The sequence below is a fragment of the Hyla sarda genome, chromosome 6 (assembly GCF_029499605.1).
Source record: "Hyla sarda isolate aHylSar1 chromosome 6, aHylSar1.hap1, whole genome shotgun sequence".
Lineage (NCBI taxonomy): Eukaryota > Metazoa > Chordata > Amphibia > Anura > Hylidae > Hyla > Hyla sarda.
In genome coordinates this window covers 249,891,535-249,908,076 of record NC_079194.1, presented here as the reverse complement: position 1 = coordinate 249,908,076, position 16,542 = coordinate 249,891,535, and the positions used below count along the sequence as shown (strand labels likewise).

The 16,542-nt window shown below is 41.5% G+C and overlaps 1 protein-coding gene across 1 annotated transcript in view; it reads left to right on the top strand.

The window, feature by feature from the left end:
• Positions 1-16,542, top strand: part of MUC2 (mucin 2, oligomeric mucus/gel-forming) — a 112,185-nt gene that overhangs the window by 41,709 nt on the left and 53,934 nt on the right. The window contains exons 32-36 of the mRNA XM_056528178.1: positions 1,567-1,992; positions 3,168-3,329; positions 4,850-5,506; positions 11,464-13,062; positions 15,512-16,519. Of these exons, the coding sequence (XP_056384153.1) occupies positions 1,567-1,992; positions 3,168-3,329; positions 4,850-5,506; positions 11,464-13,062; positions 15,512-16,519 (3,852 nt within the window). The remainder of the gene's footprint in view (positions 1-1,566; positions 1,993-3,167; positions 3,330-4,849; positions 5,507-11,463; positions 13,063-15,511; positions 16,520-16,542) is intronic.

The following is a 16,542-nucleotide window of genomic DNA, read 5'->3' as shown; positions in this document are numbered from 1 at the left end:
ACCACCCGGACCCACTAGATAAAGTAACCACCGGGACCCACATGAATTACCTCCCTAATGCACGATTCGCGTTCGCTTGGTCACAGGGAATGGTGCCAGGGACTCGAAACCCTACCTTTTATATTGTTCTCCCATCCTGAAATGGTGCCGCGCTGTGGACCGGAAGATCGGGCGGATGTGTGCAAGGCTGATTGCTGGCACCATTTCAGGATGGGAGAACAATATAAAAGGTAGGGTTTTGAGTCCCTGGCACCATTCCCTGTGACCAAGCGAACGCGAATCGTGCATTAGGGAGGTAATTCATGTGGGTCCCGGTGGTTACTTTATCTAGTGGGTCCCGGTGGTTACTTTATCTAGTGGCCTTCTGTGCAATTCTTTTCATGTGAACTTATTGTGTACTTTCACATATAGGCGTCTGGGGCTGATTCATATATAGTTTTTATGCACATATAATAATATTATTTGATACCCCATTCTTGTCTGTGATTCTACTGTGGAATTGCCCTCTTTACACTATCTTAGCACTTTTTGCAGCATATAGCCCTCAGGTGGCTGCTATTTTTTGGCACAAAGCACCTTATCTATTATCACATTTATATATCGCCCCTGTATCTCCCCACCACAATTTACGTTTATAGTCCATACTACAATTATATATATATATATATATATATATATATATATATATATATATATATACACCAGGATGTCCACATGAATTGCCTTGTGTGATTTCTTTTGTCAGTGTCTGTGCATCTTTTATATGTTTTTATTCATGTATTGTCTTAAGTATATCAATAAAGAACCTTTGTAAGTATTATATTCAGTCTACCGCAGTTTTTGTAGGTTCTCTGTCTCTTGGTTCTCTCTGTTCCTATCATCAGGTATAGCTATTTAGAGCTATGCTACTCCCCTTACACAGTTACTGTAAATGGGCAGTGCATAGAAGCAGTGCTTTAGTAATGGTGGGGGGTTTAAGCTTATTTTTCATACAGATGGGGACGCATTTCATTAAAAGGGGCTGCCCAGTGAAAGACAACGTAGGTCCTTTTCATAAGTATCTGATCTGACTGCCGGGACCCTCCGCGATCTCCAAAACAGGGCCTAGGAACAATGCTGTAGACAGCACGCGCTCCATTCACTTCTATATGAGCACCCAAGATACCCGAATACAGCACTAGGGCACTCTAATAGACATGAATGGTGCGCCTGCCTTTTTAGTCTGGCAACAAAACTGTATACGGTGCAAAAATTTGCCAATTGGAATCACTATCTGACTCTGTCCGGCTCCTTCAAATAAATGGGATACAGCGCCCCGCCGGCCGTATACACCCTCATACTTGAAAGGTTTTAATGAATAAGGTTGTGATGCTTGTGGAAGTATCTCATCCTATCACCGTATTATCAGTAGTAGTGGTAAAGGCTAATAATAATATGGCGATTGGATGGATAAAATTAGCAGTATATTTGAGGAGGCTACATATAGCTAACTTTATGATCTGCCTGGGAAATCCCTTTAAGGGTTTACTTAGTAAAGTGTATACATTTTTCTTCTATTTTATCTAGCAGATGTTTGTGATCCTTTGTGCTCATGGTCACAATGGTTTGATGTGAGTTACCCCAGTCTTCAGAATGGAGGAGATTTTGAGACCTATGAGAACATAGAGAAAGCTGGATTTGAATTGTGTGAGAAGCCAAAAAGACCAGAGAACATCACCTGCAGAGCAGAGAAATTCCAAAATAAGCCAATAAACCAAGTGGGACAGATGGTGACATGTGATGTATCTGTTGGGCTAATCTGTAACAACAGAGATCTTATAGGGTACATGCCTGTATGCTACAACTATGAGATCAGTGTACTCTGCTGTCGTCCTTTACCCGACTACTGCAGAAGTACAATCTCTCCAACAACATCTCCAACAACCACCTCTGAGACTACGACTTCAACCACTACAACTCCAAGGATAACATCTGAGACCACAACTACCTCAGGTACAGTAAGGCTAAGTTCATACTGAGGAATTTCTAAGTGTAATTTCACTTAGAAATTACACTTGGAAATTCCAGTGCAAGAGAATCCAATTGCTGTCAATGGGTTTCTACAGCACAGTCCAGAAATTCTGCTGCCAAAAGGATCACCTTGCTCATTCTTTAGGCAAAATGTGCATGGAGTACATTGCCGAATTTTTTCACAATATAAACCGTGTAAGGAGTTTTTTATACCATGATCTGTTTCATTGCATGATTAACCTTTCCTAGTCAATAAGTTCTGTAATGAAAGGGTGTATAATAATTTATATACATTTTATCACATATTTTATACTGAATACTAATGTACAATGTCTCATTTATTTTCTTCTGTATAACTTCAGTTTTCTACAATATTATGTAAAGCACAGATCATATTTTTATTAGTACACTTCATAGTTCAGTATCATCACTTATTATTCTAAACCTACAGGGGGACATATTAAAAAATTTACTCTTAAACTAAATAGTGTAATATTGCACCATATTCTTAACAGAGACTTACCATCTCTGGGGTGGCATAGTTAAAGGGGTACTCCATCCCTAGACATCTTAGGGAATAGGGGATAAGATGTCTGATTACGGGGGTCCCGCCGCTGGGGACCCCGGCAATCTCCCTGCTGCACCCACTCCCACTTGTGACGGCCGCCATGCCCCCTCCCATAGACTTGTATTGAGGGGGCGGGGCATGGTGATGGGGGCGGAGCCGCAACATCATGATACTCCGGCCCCTGTATCGTCAGACATGGGCTGATGACAAGTGGGTGCAGCAGGGAGATCCCCAGCAGCGGGACCCCCGCGATCAGACATTTTACCTCCTATCCTTTGGGTAGGGGATAAGATGTCTAGGGCTACAGACTTTTGAAAATTTGGTGCAGATTTTTGAAAATTTAAACCACTCCCCTTTTCAGAGGCCACACACCCTAAAAATCCCCCAAAACTTTGCGCATGGTGAAAACAAGGCAAACTCCTTTAAAAATGTGTGCAGCTGAGCCCCTTTTTCAACAAATCTGGTACAGTCTATATAACAAAAATGTTAATTTATGTTTGCATTATTTAAAGCCATCTGTGGTGTTCAAAACACTTTGTTCTGTTTGATACTAAGAATACAAATTCAGTTTTGAATATTCCCCCCACAGAGACTACAACTCCAACACCCACAACAACCACATCTAAGACGACAACTACAAGCCCCACTACTACCAGTGTAACGACAACAGCAACACCACCAATACTCACAACCACAGAGTGTACAACAGAGACTGAGGAAACGACTCCAACTTCCACTCCAACTTCCACAAGTAAGTAACACTTTGCACATATTTCCAGTAGAGACTAAGGGTATGCTCACGCTGAGAATTCCTGGCTAAAAGTCTCTTCGGCTATGTTCACACTTCAGAATGTCTGCACAGAAAATTCCGGAGATTGTGGGCACTGGCATAGTGCAACCAATCAGATCGCTTCTTTCACGTTTCAGAGGCCTTTTCAAAAATGAAAGAAGCGATCTGATTGGTTGCTATGGGCAACTTTTACTCTGGACAGTATTTGATAAATCTCCCCCAGTGACTTCTACCCCAGCTGATTTGTATTAGGGGATCATGTTTCAAAAGTTGGGACATGCCAAGGTTAATGTGTTGGGACAACTTGCTGCTGAGTGTCATATACTTAACATTCAGATCTATTGGCTTAGTAGCAACAGGGAGCTGGAACCATTGTTAGGGGATAAAATCTGGAGACAGCCTTAATGCTCCTCGGCTTGTGGTAGGTTGAGGTCCATGTTGTCTTTGTGAGACTTATACCCCCACAATACTCACACAATAGATAGAAATCATATGCATAGGTCACCATAGACTGAGGAAATGTCTATGGTGACCAAAATGCATTATATAATATAGCAAAAGACCAATCGCTCATCTATGGAGACTGTATGAAGTGGGTTGCACAACCTCACTTGACGATTTTATAGTTTAGGGTCAGTGGGGGAGATTTATCAAAACCTGTCCAGAGGAAAAGTTGCTCAGTTGCCCATAGCAACCAATCAGATCGCTTCTTAAATTTTTAACAAGGCCTCTACAAAATGAAAGAAGCGATCTGATTGGTTGCTATGGGCAACTGGGCAACTTTTGCACAGGTTTTGATAAATCTCCCCCATAGAGAATAAGAGTACACTTGTTGAAAACAGTTTGGTGAGGGGTGAGTTACAATCCAGGACCGGTGCACCCTCACTTACAAATAGACATACAACTCTTTTTTCCAACTTGATGAATGGCAGAAGGAGTTGTAAAACTGTTCACACGGTGGAATGTCCACACAACAGTGGAACACCGGCAGAACTTGCCGGCACTAGGACTGCTCAGAAATGCGCCATCTCATAGATAGCAATGCATTTCCAAGCAGAATCCACAAAAGCATTGAGCATGTTCAATGTGTTGGCAGATGCCGGAATCAGGATTTCTGCCATGTGAACATACCAAAATCAGTGAAGGTATCAGTGGCATATTGAGGCAGGTTAAATGCATGTGGCACCATATCAGACTCAGAAGAAGGCTAAACCCCTTTGTTGTCCGATTAATTTCTGACATGAACAGAGGGGCAGCAGGGAGAATGGTTTTGCAGTGAAACAAACAGCACAACATTAGCTGGGGCCTACAGCTGCTAACAAGTACTGGAACATTGGGTTCCTTTTTAATACAGATGATTTACATAACTTTAAATTACATATTTCATTCATTAGAGATGGCTTAAATTTGAATTTCAGTTAAATTCTGTGACAAATGCTAACAATGTATAAATAATCCACACATTTTTCTGTTTTATTTAGTTACTGATTGTGAGAATCTATGTACATGGTCACAATGGTTTGATGTGAGTTATCCCAAATATGAGCCCAATGGAGGAGATTATGAGACCTATGAGAACATTGAGAAAGCTGGACATAAAGTGTGTGAGGAGGAGTCATGGAAGACGGAGAACATTTCCTGCAGAGCACAAAAATTCCCGGATACACCACTAGACCAGCTGGAACAGATTGTGACCTGCGATGTCTCTACTGGGCTCATCTGTAACAACAAAGATCAGACAGGGTTCATGCCTGTGTGCTACAACTATGAGATCAGTGTGTACTGCTGTCGTCCCAAACCCGAGTTCTGTCCTACAACCTCTCAGACTACTACATCACCAACCACCACAACTATATCGCCAACCACCACTACCGAGACTACATCACCAACAACCACCATTACTCAGCCTACAACTACATCACCAACAACAACCACCATCACTGAGACTTCAACTACATCACCAACAACAACCACCATCACGGAGACTACAACTACATCACCAACAACAACCACCATCACTGAGACTACAACTACATCACCAACAACAACCACCTCTGAGACTACAACTACATCACCAACAACAACCACCATCACTGAGACTACAACTACATCAACAACCTCCACTCTTCCAACTACAAGTAAGTGGATGATAAAGCCTTAATAAAAATCTATAACAAGAATCCCCATCTATTAAGCAACATTAACACCTTCCCGCAGAATGACTTATATAAACGTCATGATGTGCTGGTAGTCGTCCGCACATCATGACGTTTATATAAGTCATTCAGTTAACTTGGCGATGTGCAGCATCGCACGGGTTAACTGGCAGAAGTCCCACTGTTATCAGCGGGAGACAACTTCTGCAGCCTCCCCCCAGGATCATCTGTGGATGGTCCTGGTCAGCGATCACTGTGGCCGCAGCGAAGTACCGACTCGGCCGGCGATAGGCTCATCGGCAGTGTGAGAACGCTTCAAGACACAAAATTCTTCACTACACCGGCACCTGCTGCCGGGGCCGAAAATGTCACACTGCCGCTCAGCCTATCGCCGGCCGAGCCGGGACTTTGCTGCGGCCGGTGATTGGTTGAGCACAGTATGACTCGCCGACCAACAGCAACCAGGAAGAGGATCGCGGCGGAGACCGGAGACGGTTACCGGAGGCCCCGGGGAGCGAAGGAATGTATGTACATCTTTATTTTTTTTACTGCCGGCAGTATGGGGGGACAATTTTTATGTTCTGGAGTTCTCCCTTAAGTAACAAACTCTCAGTGTTTTGCAACCAGTGTGCCTCAAGCTGTTGCATAACTACAACCCCCAGCATGCACGGACAGCCAAAGGGCATGCTGGAAGTTGTAGTAGTATGCCTACAGTTGTTGCATAACTACAACTCCCAGCATGTATGGTCTGTCAGTGCATGCTGGGAGTTGTAGTTTTGCAACAGCTGGAGGTTTGCCGCCCCTCCCCCCCATGTGAACGTGCAGGGTACATTCAAACTCTCAGCTGTAAACTCGCTTTGAACCCCCGCCTGTTTGATTGCACCCTAAAAACACTACACCAACACAAAATAAAGGGTAAAGCACTACATATACACTTACCCCTACACAGTCCCCCCCCCTCAATAAAAATGAAAAACATCTGGTACAGCACTGTTTCCAAAACGGAGCCTCCAGCTGTTGCAAAACATCAGCTCCCAGTATTGCCGGACAGTCACTGACTGTCAAGGCATGCTAGGAATTTTGCAACAGCTGGAGACACCCTGTTTGGGAACCACTGGCGTAGAATACCCCTATGCAAATACCTAATTTAGGCCTCAAATGGGCATGGCGCACTCTCTCACTTCGGAGCCCTGTCATATTTTAAGGCAACAGTTTAGTGCCACATATGGGGTATTTCCGTACTTGGGAGAAATTGCCTAAAAATTGTGGGGGACTTTTTCTCCTTTTTTCCCTTTTTTTTTTTTCATGATAAGGTAAAGTTGGGGTCTACTCCAGCATGTTGTTGTAAAAAAATACAACATGCTCAGGAGTGAGAGCGCCATTTACATTTGAGGTTATTTGCACAGGGGTAGCTGATCGTTAAAGCGGTTCTGACATAAACACAAAAAGAAAAATACCCACATGTGACCCCATTTTGGAAACTACACTCCTTAAGGAACATAACAAGGGGTATAGTGACCATTAACTACCCACAGGTGTTTCAAGAATTTTTGTTGAAAATGAAATTTTTTTATTTTTTCACTAAAATGCTGGTGTTATCCCATATATTTAATTTTCACAAGGGGTAATAGGAAAAAAAAATGCCTCCCGAAATCTGCAACCCCATTTATTCTGAGTATAAAAATACCCCCTATGTGGATGTAAAGTGCTCTGCTGGCACACTACAATGCTCAGAAGAGAAGGAGCACCATCTTCTTTTGGAGAGAGAATTTGGCTGGAATTGAAGGCCATGTGCGTTTACAAAGCCCCCATGGTGCCAGAACAGTGCCCCCCCCCCCACATGTGACCCCATTTTTAAAACTACACCCCCCACGGAATGTAATAAGGGGTCCAGTGAGCATTTACACCCCACAGGTGTCTGATAGATTTTTGGAACAGTGGTTTGTGGAAATGAAAAATAAAATGTTTCATTTGCACAGCCCACTGTTCCAAAAGTCTGTCAAACACCGGTGAGGTGTGAATGCTCACTACACCCCTTAATACATTCCGTGAGGGGTGTAGTTTCCAAAATGGGGTCACGGGGGGGGGGGGGGTCCACTGTTCTGGTAGCATGGGGGCTTTGTAAACGCACATGGCCCCCGACTTCCATTCCAAACAAATTCTCTCTCCAAAAGCTCCTTCTCTTCTGAGCATTGTAGTTCGCTAGCAGAGCACTTTACATCCACACATGGGGTATTTCCATACTCAGAGAAGAGATGGGGTTACAAATTTTGGGGGCCTTTTTCTCCTATTACCTCTTGTAAAAATGGTAAGTTTGAGGGGAAAATGCATTTCAGTGAAAACATTTTTTTTTTTTATTTAAACATCCGAATTTAACAATAAGTCGTCAAACACCTGTGGGGTGTTAAGGCTCACTGTACCCCCTGTTAGGTGCCTTTAGGGGTGTTGTTTCCAAAATAGTATGTCATGTGAGGTTTTTTGCTGTTCTGGCACCATAGGGGCTTCCTAAATGCGACATGCCCCCTAAAAACCATTTCAGCAAAATTCCCTCTCCAAAATCCCATTGTCACTCCTTTGCTTATGGGCCCTCTAGTGCACCCACAGAGCACTTTACGTTCACATATGAGGTATTTCCTTACTCAAAAGAAATTGGGTTGCACATTTTGGGGGGCATTTTCTCCTTTTACCCCTTGTAAAAATTCAAAAACTGGGTCTACAAGAACATGTTAGTGTAAAAAATGGAAATGTTTCATTTTCTCCTTCACTTTGCTGCTATTCCTGTGAAACACCTAAAGGGTTAACAAACATTCTGCATATCATTTTGTATACTTTGAGGGGTGCACTTGTTATAATGGGATCATTTATGGGGAATTTCTAATATGAAGACCCCCTCAAATCCACTTCAGAACTGCAAAATTATGATTTTGAAAATTTTGTGAAAAATTGGAAAATTGCTGCTGAACTTTAAAGCCCTCTGATGTCTTCCAAAAGTTAAAACATGTCAACTTTTGATGCAAACATAAAATAGACATATTGTATGTGTGAATCAATATATAATTTATTTGGGATGTCTATTTTCCTCACAAGCAGAGAGCTCAAAGTCAGAAAAATGCTAAATTTTGCAAGTATCAACGGAAATTTACCACTAACAAAGTAGAATATGTCATGAAAAAACAATCTCAGAATAAAATTCATAAGTAAAAATATCCCAGAGTTATTAATGCTTAAAGTGACAGTGGTTAGATGTGCAAAAAAATGCTCTGGTCCTCATGGCCAAAATTAACTCGATCCTTAAGGGGTTAAAGGAAAACTGTCAGCCTAATCACCCACACTAAACCCATTACACTGGGATATAGTGTGGGTGACCAGGAGTCCAAAGAGGGTTCACAAAAACCAATCCAGTTGTTCTTTAGATCTTGGCTCTAGAAGATGCTTGACTATATTCAGTCAACTGCACGTTAGAGGCTGGCCCCGCCTCTCCCCATCTCCTTACACAGACGCCCCCTCAATTAACATAATCATCTTCAGCGACTCCAGGTCCTAGTGGTGTTGAGTTGCTGATCACGTGAGCGCTTCACTCACTAGACTGGCAATGACGTGAGAGTTGTGCTTGCTACAGAGCAGAGTGCTCACGTGACCGGCGACTCCACGTCACTAGGACATGGAGTCGCTGAAGATTATAGGATACATGCCTGCAAGAACTGCAACTCAACTGCTACATCTGAATAGACCCTGAGAAGACATGTCTGGTCAATACTTGCAGCCGGCTGAGCCCTTTTCTCCTGCTTCTTCATAACCGTGCAGAAAGGTGCCACATCCAATCTTGTTTCAGCTTTGTCTAGCCCTACATCATCTTTAAAGCCTTTAGGGTGCTTTCATACAAGTCATTTTGATGAATTTTTCATGCTGTTTTAAAGCCAAAACTATGTGGAGTGGATTCAAAATAAAATAAGACATAGGATCTTTCCCATGTCCTCTCCCACCCGTAATGATCCATTCCTGACAATGTCTACAAAAGCTACATAAAAAACTGCATCAAAGTTGCACATGTGAAAACAGACATGATTGATACACGGAAGTGTTATTATAACTTACACTTAGTCACCGTCAGAAGAAATAAGAGAAAGGGAACCTCAAGAATAGAGGGGCCTATAGTATCTGTGTTGACACTTGCTAGTAGCCAAAACAAACCGAACAATAAACTATTATTTGTTCCCTACAGCTCATATTTAACCCCTTAAGGACGGACCCACTATTTATCTTAATGACCAGTCTTTTTTTTTTATTTGACATGTGTCTCTTTAAATGGTAATAACTTTAGAACGCTTTTTTGCTGAGCAGAGCGATTCTGATATTGTTTTTGAAAAACTGAAATTGAAAGTTGAAAAACTGGAAAATTTCTGCCATTTAAAAAAAAAAATGTTTATAGTGTACACTGTGCAGTAAAAGTGATGTTATATTTATTCTGTGGGTCAGTACGATTATGATTATACCCATTTTATATAGCTTTCTATGTTCTTTTTCCTTTTCTGAGCAAAATTATTTTTCCAACAGCCGTAACTTTTGTATTTTTCGTCTGACGCCATTGAGTAAGTGCTTATTTTTTGCGGGATGAGCTGTACTTTTCATTGGTATCACTTTTGCTCTTATTTATTCCACTATATGTACCAATTTTGGGCTTTTTTTTATTTTATTTACAGCATCACCGTACGGGATAATTTACATTATAATTTTCTAATACATGTAATTACGGATGTGGCAATACCTATTATGTATATGATTTGTGTTTTTTATATTTTTTGGTGATAATACAGGACGCTACTTCATCTTCAAAGCCTTTAAGGTGCACAAGTCATCTTGACTATTTTTTGGGGATCCCAGGAATAGGGGGCCTATGGTATCTGTGTTGACACTTGCTAGTAGCCAACACACACTGAAGAAGAATAAACGATTATTTGTTCCCTAGAGCTCATATTTAAGGGGTATTCTCACAATCAGATCTTAAAACATGGGAGATACAAAATATGTAAATAGTATAAATTACTAAAACTAAATTATTCATAAAATATCCTTACCCCAAGTGCCTCAGATCCTACCAGTATTTCCATCAGGTCTCCACTGGTTACGTCCTATAGTTGTTCTCATCTTGTAGGATGAGCAGGCGCAGATGATGAGTTCACTTGACCATGCAGGCCTTGGAGCCTCGGTATAGTGCGCTTCTGCTGTAATGCTTCCTTTGGCATTGTAGAGAATTCTATACTATAGTGCAGCCCAGGTGATCTATCTCATGTGCTCTATCCATAGGCCACCAATAGATTTCCCCACCGCTCACACTGACTTTCACATAACATCACAAGGCTCTTAGATACAAGAGTGCCTGCTTCACCACCGCATGTCACTATGAGGATAGTCCCCCACTTGGAAACTGATTCACTCTGAGCTCAGAAAGGGAGTGGGATTGCTGGGCTGCAAATGGTTACGGTGGTTTGATGTGAGTTTTCACAAATATAAGCCAAATGGAGGAGATTATTAAACTTATGAGAACATTGGGGGAAATGTATCAAAACCTGTGCAGAGGAAAAGTTGATCAGTTTCCCATAGCAACCAATCAGATTGCTTCTTTCATTTCTCAGAGGCCTTTTTGAAAATGAAAGAAGCGATCTGATTGGTTTCTATAGGCAACTGGTCAACTTTTCCTCTACACACGTTTTGATAAATCTCCCCTATTGATACATAAAAGCATTACTACTTACATAAAAAAGATTGTGAAACTCAAGGGAAAAGGAAAGAATGGAACCCTAAGAATGAGAACCTGTAAAAGTTGTGTTCACACTTGCTTGTAGCTGACACACGGTAAAGACTAAACTATATTTTATTCCCTAGAGTTGTTTAGTGTATTAACTTGGTAATGTGTATATATTTGTCTCCTTTTTTACCAGCACCAAATTGTGATCCTTTATGCTCTTGGTCGCAATGGTTTGATGTGAGTTATCCCAAATATGAGCCCAATGGAGGAGATTATGAGACCTATGAAAACATTGGGAAAGCTGGACATAAAGTGTGTGAGGAGGAGTCATGGAAGACGGAGAACATTTCCTGCAGAGCACAGAAATTCCCTGATACACCACTAGACCAGCTGGGACAGATTGTGACATGCGATGTCTCCACTGGGCTCATCTGTAATAACAAAGATCAGACAGGGTTCATGCCTGTGTGCTACAACTATGAGATCAGTGTATACTGCTGTCGTCCTAAACCCGAGTTCTGTCCTACAACCTCTCAGACTACTACATTACCAACCACCACCATCACTGAGACTACAACTACATCACCAACAACAACCACCATCACTGAGACTACAACTACATTACCAACTACAACCACCATCACTGAGCCTACAACTACATCACCAACAACAACCACCATCACTGAGACTACAACTACATTACCAACTACAACCACCATCACTGAGCCTACAACTACATCACCAACAACAACCACCATCACTGAGTCTACAACTACATCCCCAACAACAACCACCTCTGAGACTACAACTACATCACCAACAACCACCATTACTGAGACTACAACTACATCACCAACACCCACCTCTGAGACTACAACTACATCACCAACAACAACCACCATCACTGAGACTACAACTACATCACCAACAACAACCACCACTGAGCCTACAACTACATCACCAACAACAACCACCATCACTGAGTCTACAACTACATCCCCAACAACAACCACCTCTGAGACTACAACTACATCACCAACAACCACCATTACTGAGACTACAACTACATCACCAACACCCACCTCTGAGACTACAACTACATCACCAACAACAACCACCATCACTGAGACTACAACTACATCACCAACAACAACCACCACTGAGCCTACAACTACATCAACAACAACAACCACCATCACTGAGTCTACAACTACATCACCCACAACAACCACCTCTGAGACTTCAACCACTTCACCAACAACAACCACCATCACTGAGCCTACAACTACATCACCAACAACCACCTCCATCACTGAGACTTCAACTACATCACCAACAACAACCACCTCTGAGACTACAACTACATCACCAACAACAACCACCATTACTGAGTCTACAACTACATCACCCACAACAACCACCTCTGAGACTACAACTACATCACCAACCACCATCACTGAGACTACCACTACATCACCAACAACCACCACCATCACTGAGACTTCAACTACATCACCAACAACCACCACCTCTGAGACTACAACTACATCACCAACAACAACAACCATCACTGAGACTACAACTACATCAACAACCACCTCTGAGACTACAACTACATCACCAACAACCACCATCACTGAGACTTCAACTACATCACCAACCACAACCACCTCTGAGACAACAACTACATCACCAGCAACAACCACCTCTGAGACTACAACTACATCACCAACAACAACCACCATCACTGAGACTACAACTACATCAACAACCTCCACCCCTCCAACTACAAGTAAGTGGATGATAAGAAAGTTATTTTAATTAAATTTTTTAACCTCTTGCAAGAATTACCATTACAGGTTATAATGTTTTTGTTCATGAAAAAAGATTATATATGTTGGTTAGGTAAGTGATGGTCAATGTTACATAGACCATGACCAGAGATGAGTGAGCAGAGCCCGGCAAACCAGGTCTCACTCAGAACTTTGGGAGGAACTTTACCAGGCTCAGCTCGCACAAAACCTGTCCAGAGGAAGATTGGCTAAGTTGCCCCTAGCAACCAATCAGATCGCTTCTTTTATTTTTCAGATGCCTTTTCAAAAACGGAAGAAGCAAGCTTAGTGGTTGCTATGGGCAACTCAGAAATCTTTTCTCTGGCCAGGTTTTGATAAATCTCTCCCATTGTGTGACAGCCACAAGGCACATCAGGAGACAGCATGGGATGGGATTAAGAGGCTGATAAAACTCTTCACACTCACTGCATTGTGGCTTCCATCTTGGAGAAAAAACTGGAGAAGGCAAGCTGAGCAAAAGCATTGGGCCTTGGGCTAAGCGAACCACCCACTACCTCTCCTTTGGGCAGGCTGCAGGGCCAGGCTTTATCAATCGCACGCAGAGCACTAAGATCAATGTGGTTCTATGGAACCACATAGATTTGTATGAAGAATCTAATGATTCACCCTAAAAGTCCCCTAAGGGGAATAAAAGTATAAAAAAAAAAAAAGTCTAATAAATGTTTAAAAAACACACATTAACCCCTTCCTTATTCAAAGTTTAAATCACTCCCTTTTCCCAAATTCCATATAAAAAATATAAAAACATAATAAAAATAAACATATGTGGTATCGCTGCATGCGTAAATGATAGAAATATAAAATTATAATGTTAATTAAACCGCACGGTCAATGGCGTATACGTAAAAAAAAAAAAAAAAACTAAGTCCAAAACTACATATTTTTGGTCACTTTGTATACTCTAAAAAAAATGTATAAAAACCGATCACAAAGTCTCATAAAAACAAAAATGATACCAATGAAAACTTCAGATCATGGCGCAAAAAATCAGCCCATGGCGCAAAAAAATAGGACATTTTAAACCCACAAATTTTCGTTGTGCACAAAGTTATAGGGGGAGATTTATCAAAACCTGTCCAGAGGAAAAGTTGCTGAGTTGCCCATAGCAACCAATCAGATTGCTTCGTTCATTTTTCAGAAGCCTTTTCAGAAATAAAAGAAGAAATCTGATTGGTTGTTATGGACAACTCAAACTTTTCCTCTAGACAGATTTTGATAAATCTCCCCCATAATTTTTTAACAGACGTAAAATAAGATCAAACCTAAATAAGTAGGATATCATTTTAATCGTATGGACCTACAGAATAAAGATAAGGTGTTATTTTTACCGAAAAATGCACAAGCCCTCATATTAGTTTGTAGGTGGAAAATTTAAAGCGTTATGATTTTTAGAAGGTGAGGAGGAGAAAACAAAAGTGCAAAAAATGAAAAAACCTGTGGTCCTAAAGGGGTTAAGCCAAGTTATCTATATTCTCTGGGTTTAATAAAACATACAGTAGCATTTTTACCTGGTAGGTTTTAACATAAAAACTCATGAAATGTTTTAAGAGTTAATGCAGGCCTTGAAGCTTCGGCATATTGCACATATGCTGCAGCTCCGTCCTGTAATGTTATTCAGGGCATTGTCGAGAATTCCATAGATTTGACCACTGCCAACACTGACGTTCACATAACACCACAAGGCTCTTAGATACAAGAGTGCCTGCTTTACCACCACGTGTCACTATGAGGATAGTTCCACATTTGGAAACTGATTCCCTTTGAACTCAGATAGTGTGCAGGACTGTTGGGCTGCAAAGCAACTCAGTAGAGTCAGTACACATGAGCTAAATGTGATCTCACACAGAAAAGTGAGGGGAATTTTGTAGTTTTTCCACACTACAATAGGGGTCACGTGACATGACTTGTAGGACTGCCTGTTTAAAGACCTCTATAGAAAAGTACTGGAGGTGTCAGAGTCTGAATAAAAGAAAACAGTGGGCCTTAAAAAACGTACAAAAGTGGGAAAATCTCTTTATGTGCACATGGTAAAAATATGTAATCTATTTTATCTATTGATTCTTATGTTTGAACCTTTCTGCAAATGGTCACAATGGTTTGATGTGAGTTACCCCAAATATGCAAATATGAGCCAAATGGAAGAGATTATGAAACCTATGAGAATATTGACACATAAAAGCATTTTTTCTTGTTAACACCAATAGCCCCAGTGTGTAAAGAAAGGGAAAGGAAAAAAAACAAAACAAGTGAATGAGAACCTGTAAAAGTTGTGTTCACACTTGCTAGTAGTCGACACACAGTAAATACTGAATTCTGTTTTGTTCCCTCAGCTGATATTAAGTGTATTAACTTGGTAATATGTATATGTTTGTCTCCTATTTTATCCAGCTCCAAATTGTGATCCTTTATGCTCTTGGTCGCAATGGTTTGATGTGAGTTATCCCAAATATGAGCCCAATGGAGGAGATTATGAGACCTATGAGAACATTAAAAATGCTGGATATAAAGTGTGTGAGGAGGAGTCATGGAAGACGGAGAACATTTCCTGCAGAGCACTAAAATTTCATGATATACCACTAGACCAGCTGGGACAGATTGTGAGCTGTGATGTCTCCACTGGGCTCATCTGTAACAACAAAGACCAGACAGGGTTCATGCCTGTGTGCTACAACTATGAGATCAGTGTGTATTGCTGTCGTCCTTTACCTAGTTTCTGCCCTTCTACAATCTCTCCAACTACTACATCACTAACCACAACAACTACATCACCAACCACCACCACCAAGACTACATCACCAACCACCACCACCGAGACTACATCACCAACCACCACCACCGAGACTACATCACCAACAACCACCACTACTCAGCCTACAACTACATCACCAACAACAACCACCATCACTGAGACTTCAACTACATCACCAACAACAACCACCATCACTGAGACTTCAACTACATCACCAACAACAACCACCATCACTGAGACTTCAACTACATCACCAACAACAACCACCATCACTGAGACTACAACTACATCACCAACAACAACCACCATCACTGAGACTTCAACTACATCACCAACAACCATCTCTGAGACTACAACTACATCACCAACAACCACCTCTGAGACTACAACTACATCCCCAACAACAACCACTATCTCTGAGCCTACAACTACATCACCAACAACAACCCCTATCTCTGAGCCTACAACTACATCACCAACAACCACCTCTGAGACTACAACTACATCACCAACAACAACAACCATCACTGAAACTACAACTACATCACCAACAACACCCACCTCTGAGACTACAACTACATCACCAACAACAACCACCATCACTGAGACTACAACTACATCAACAACCTCCACCCTTCCAACTACAAGTAAGTGGATGATAAGAAAGTTA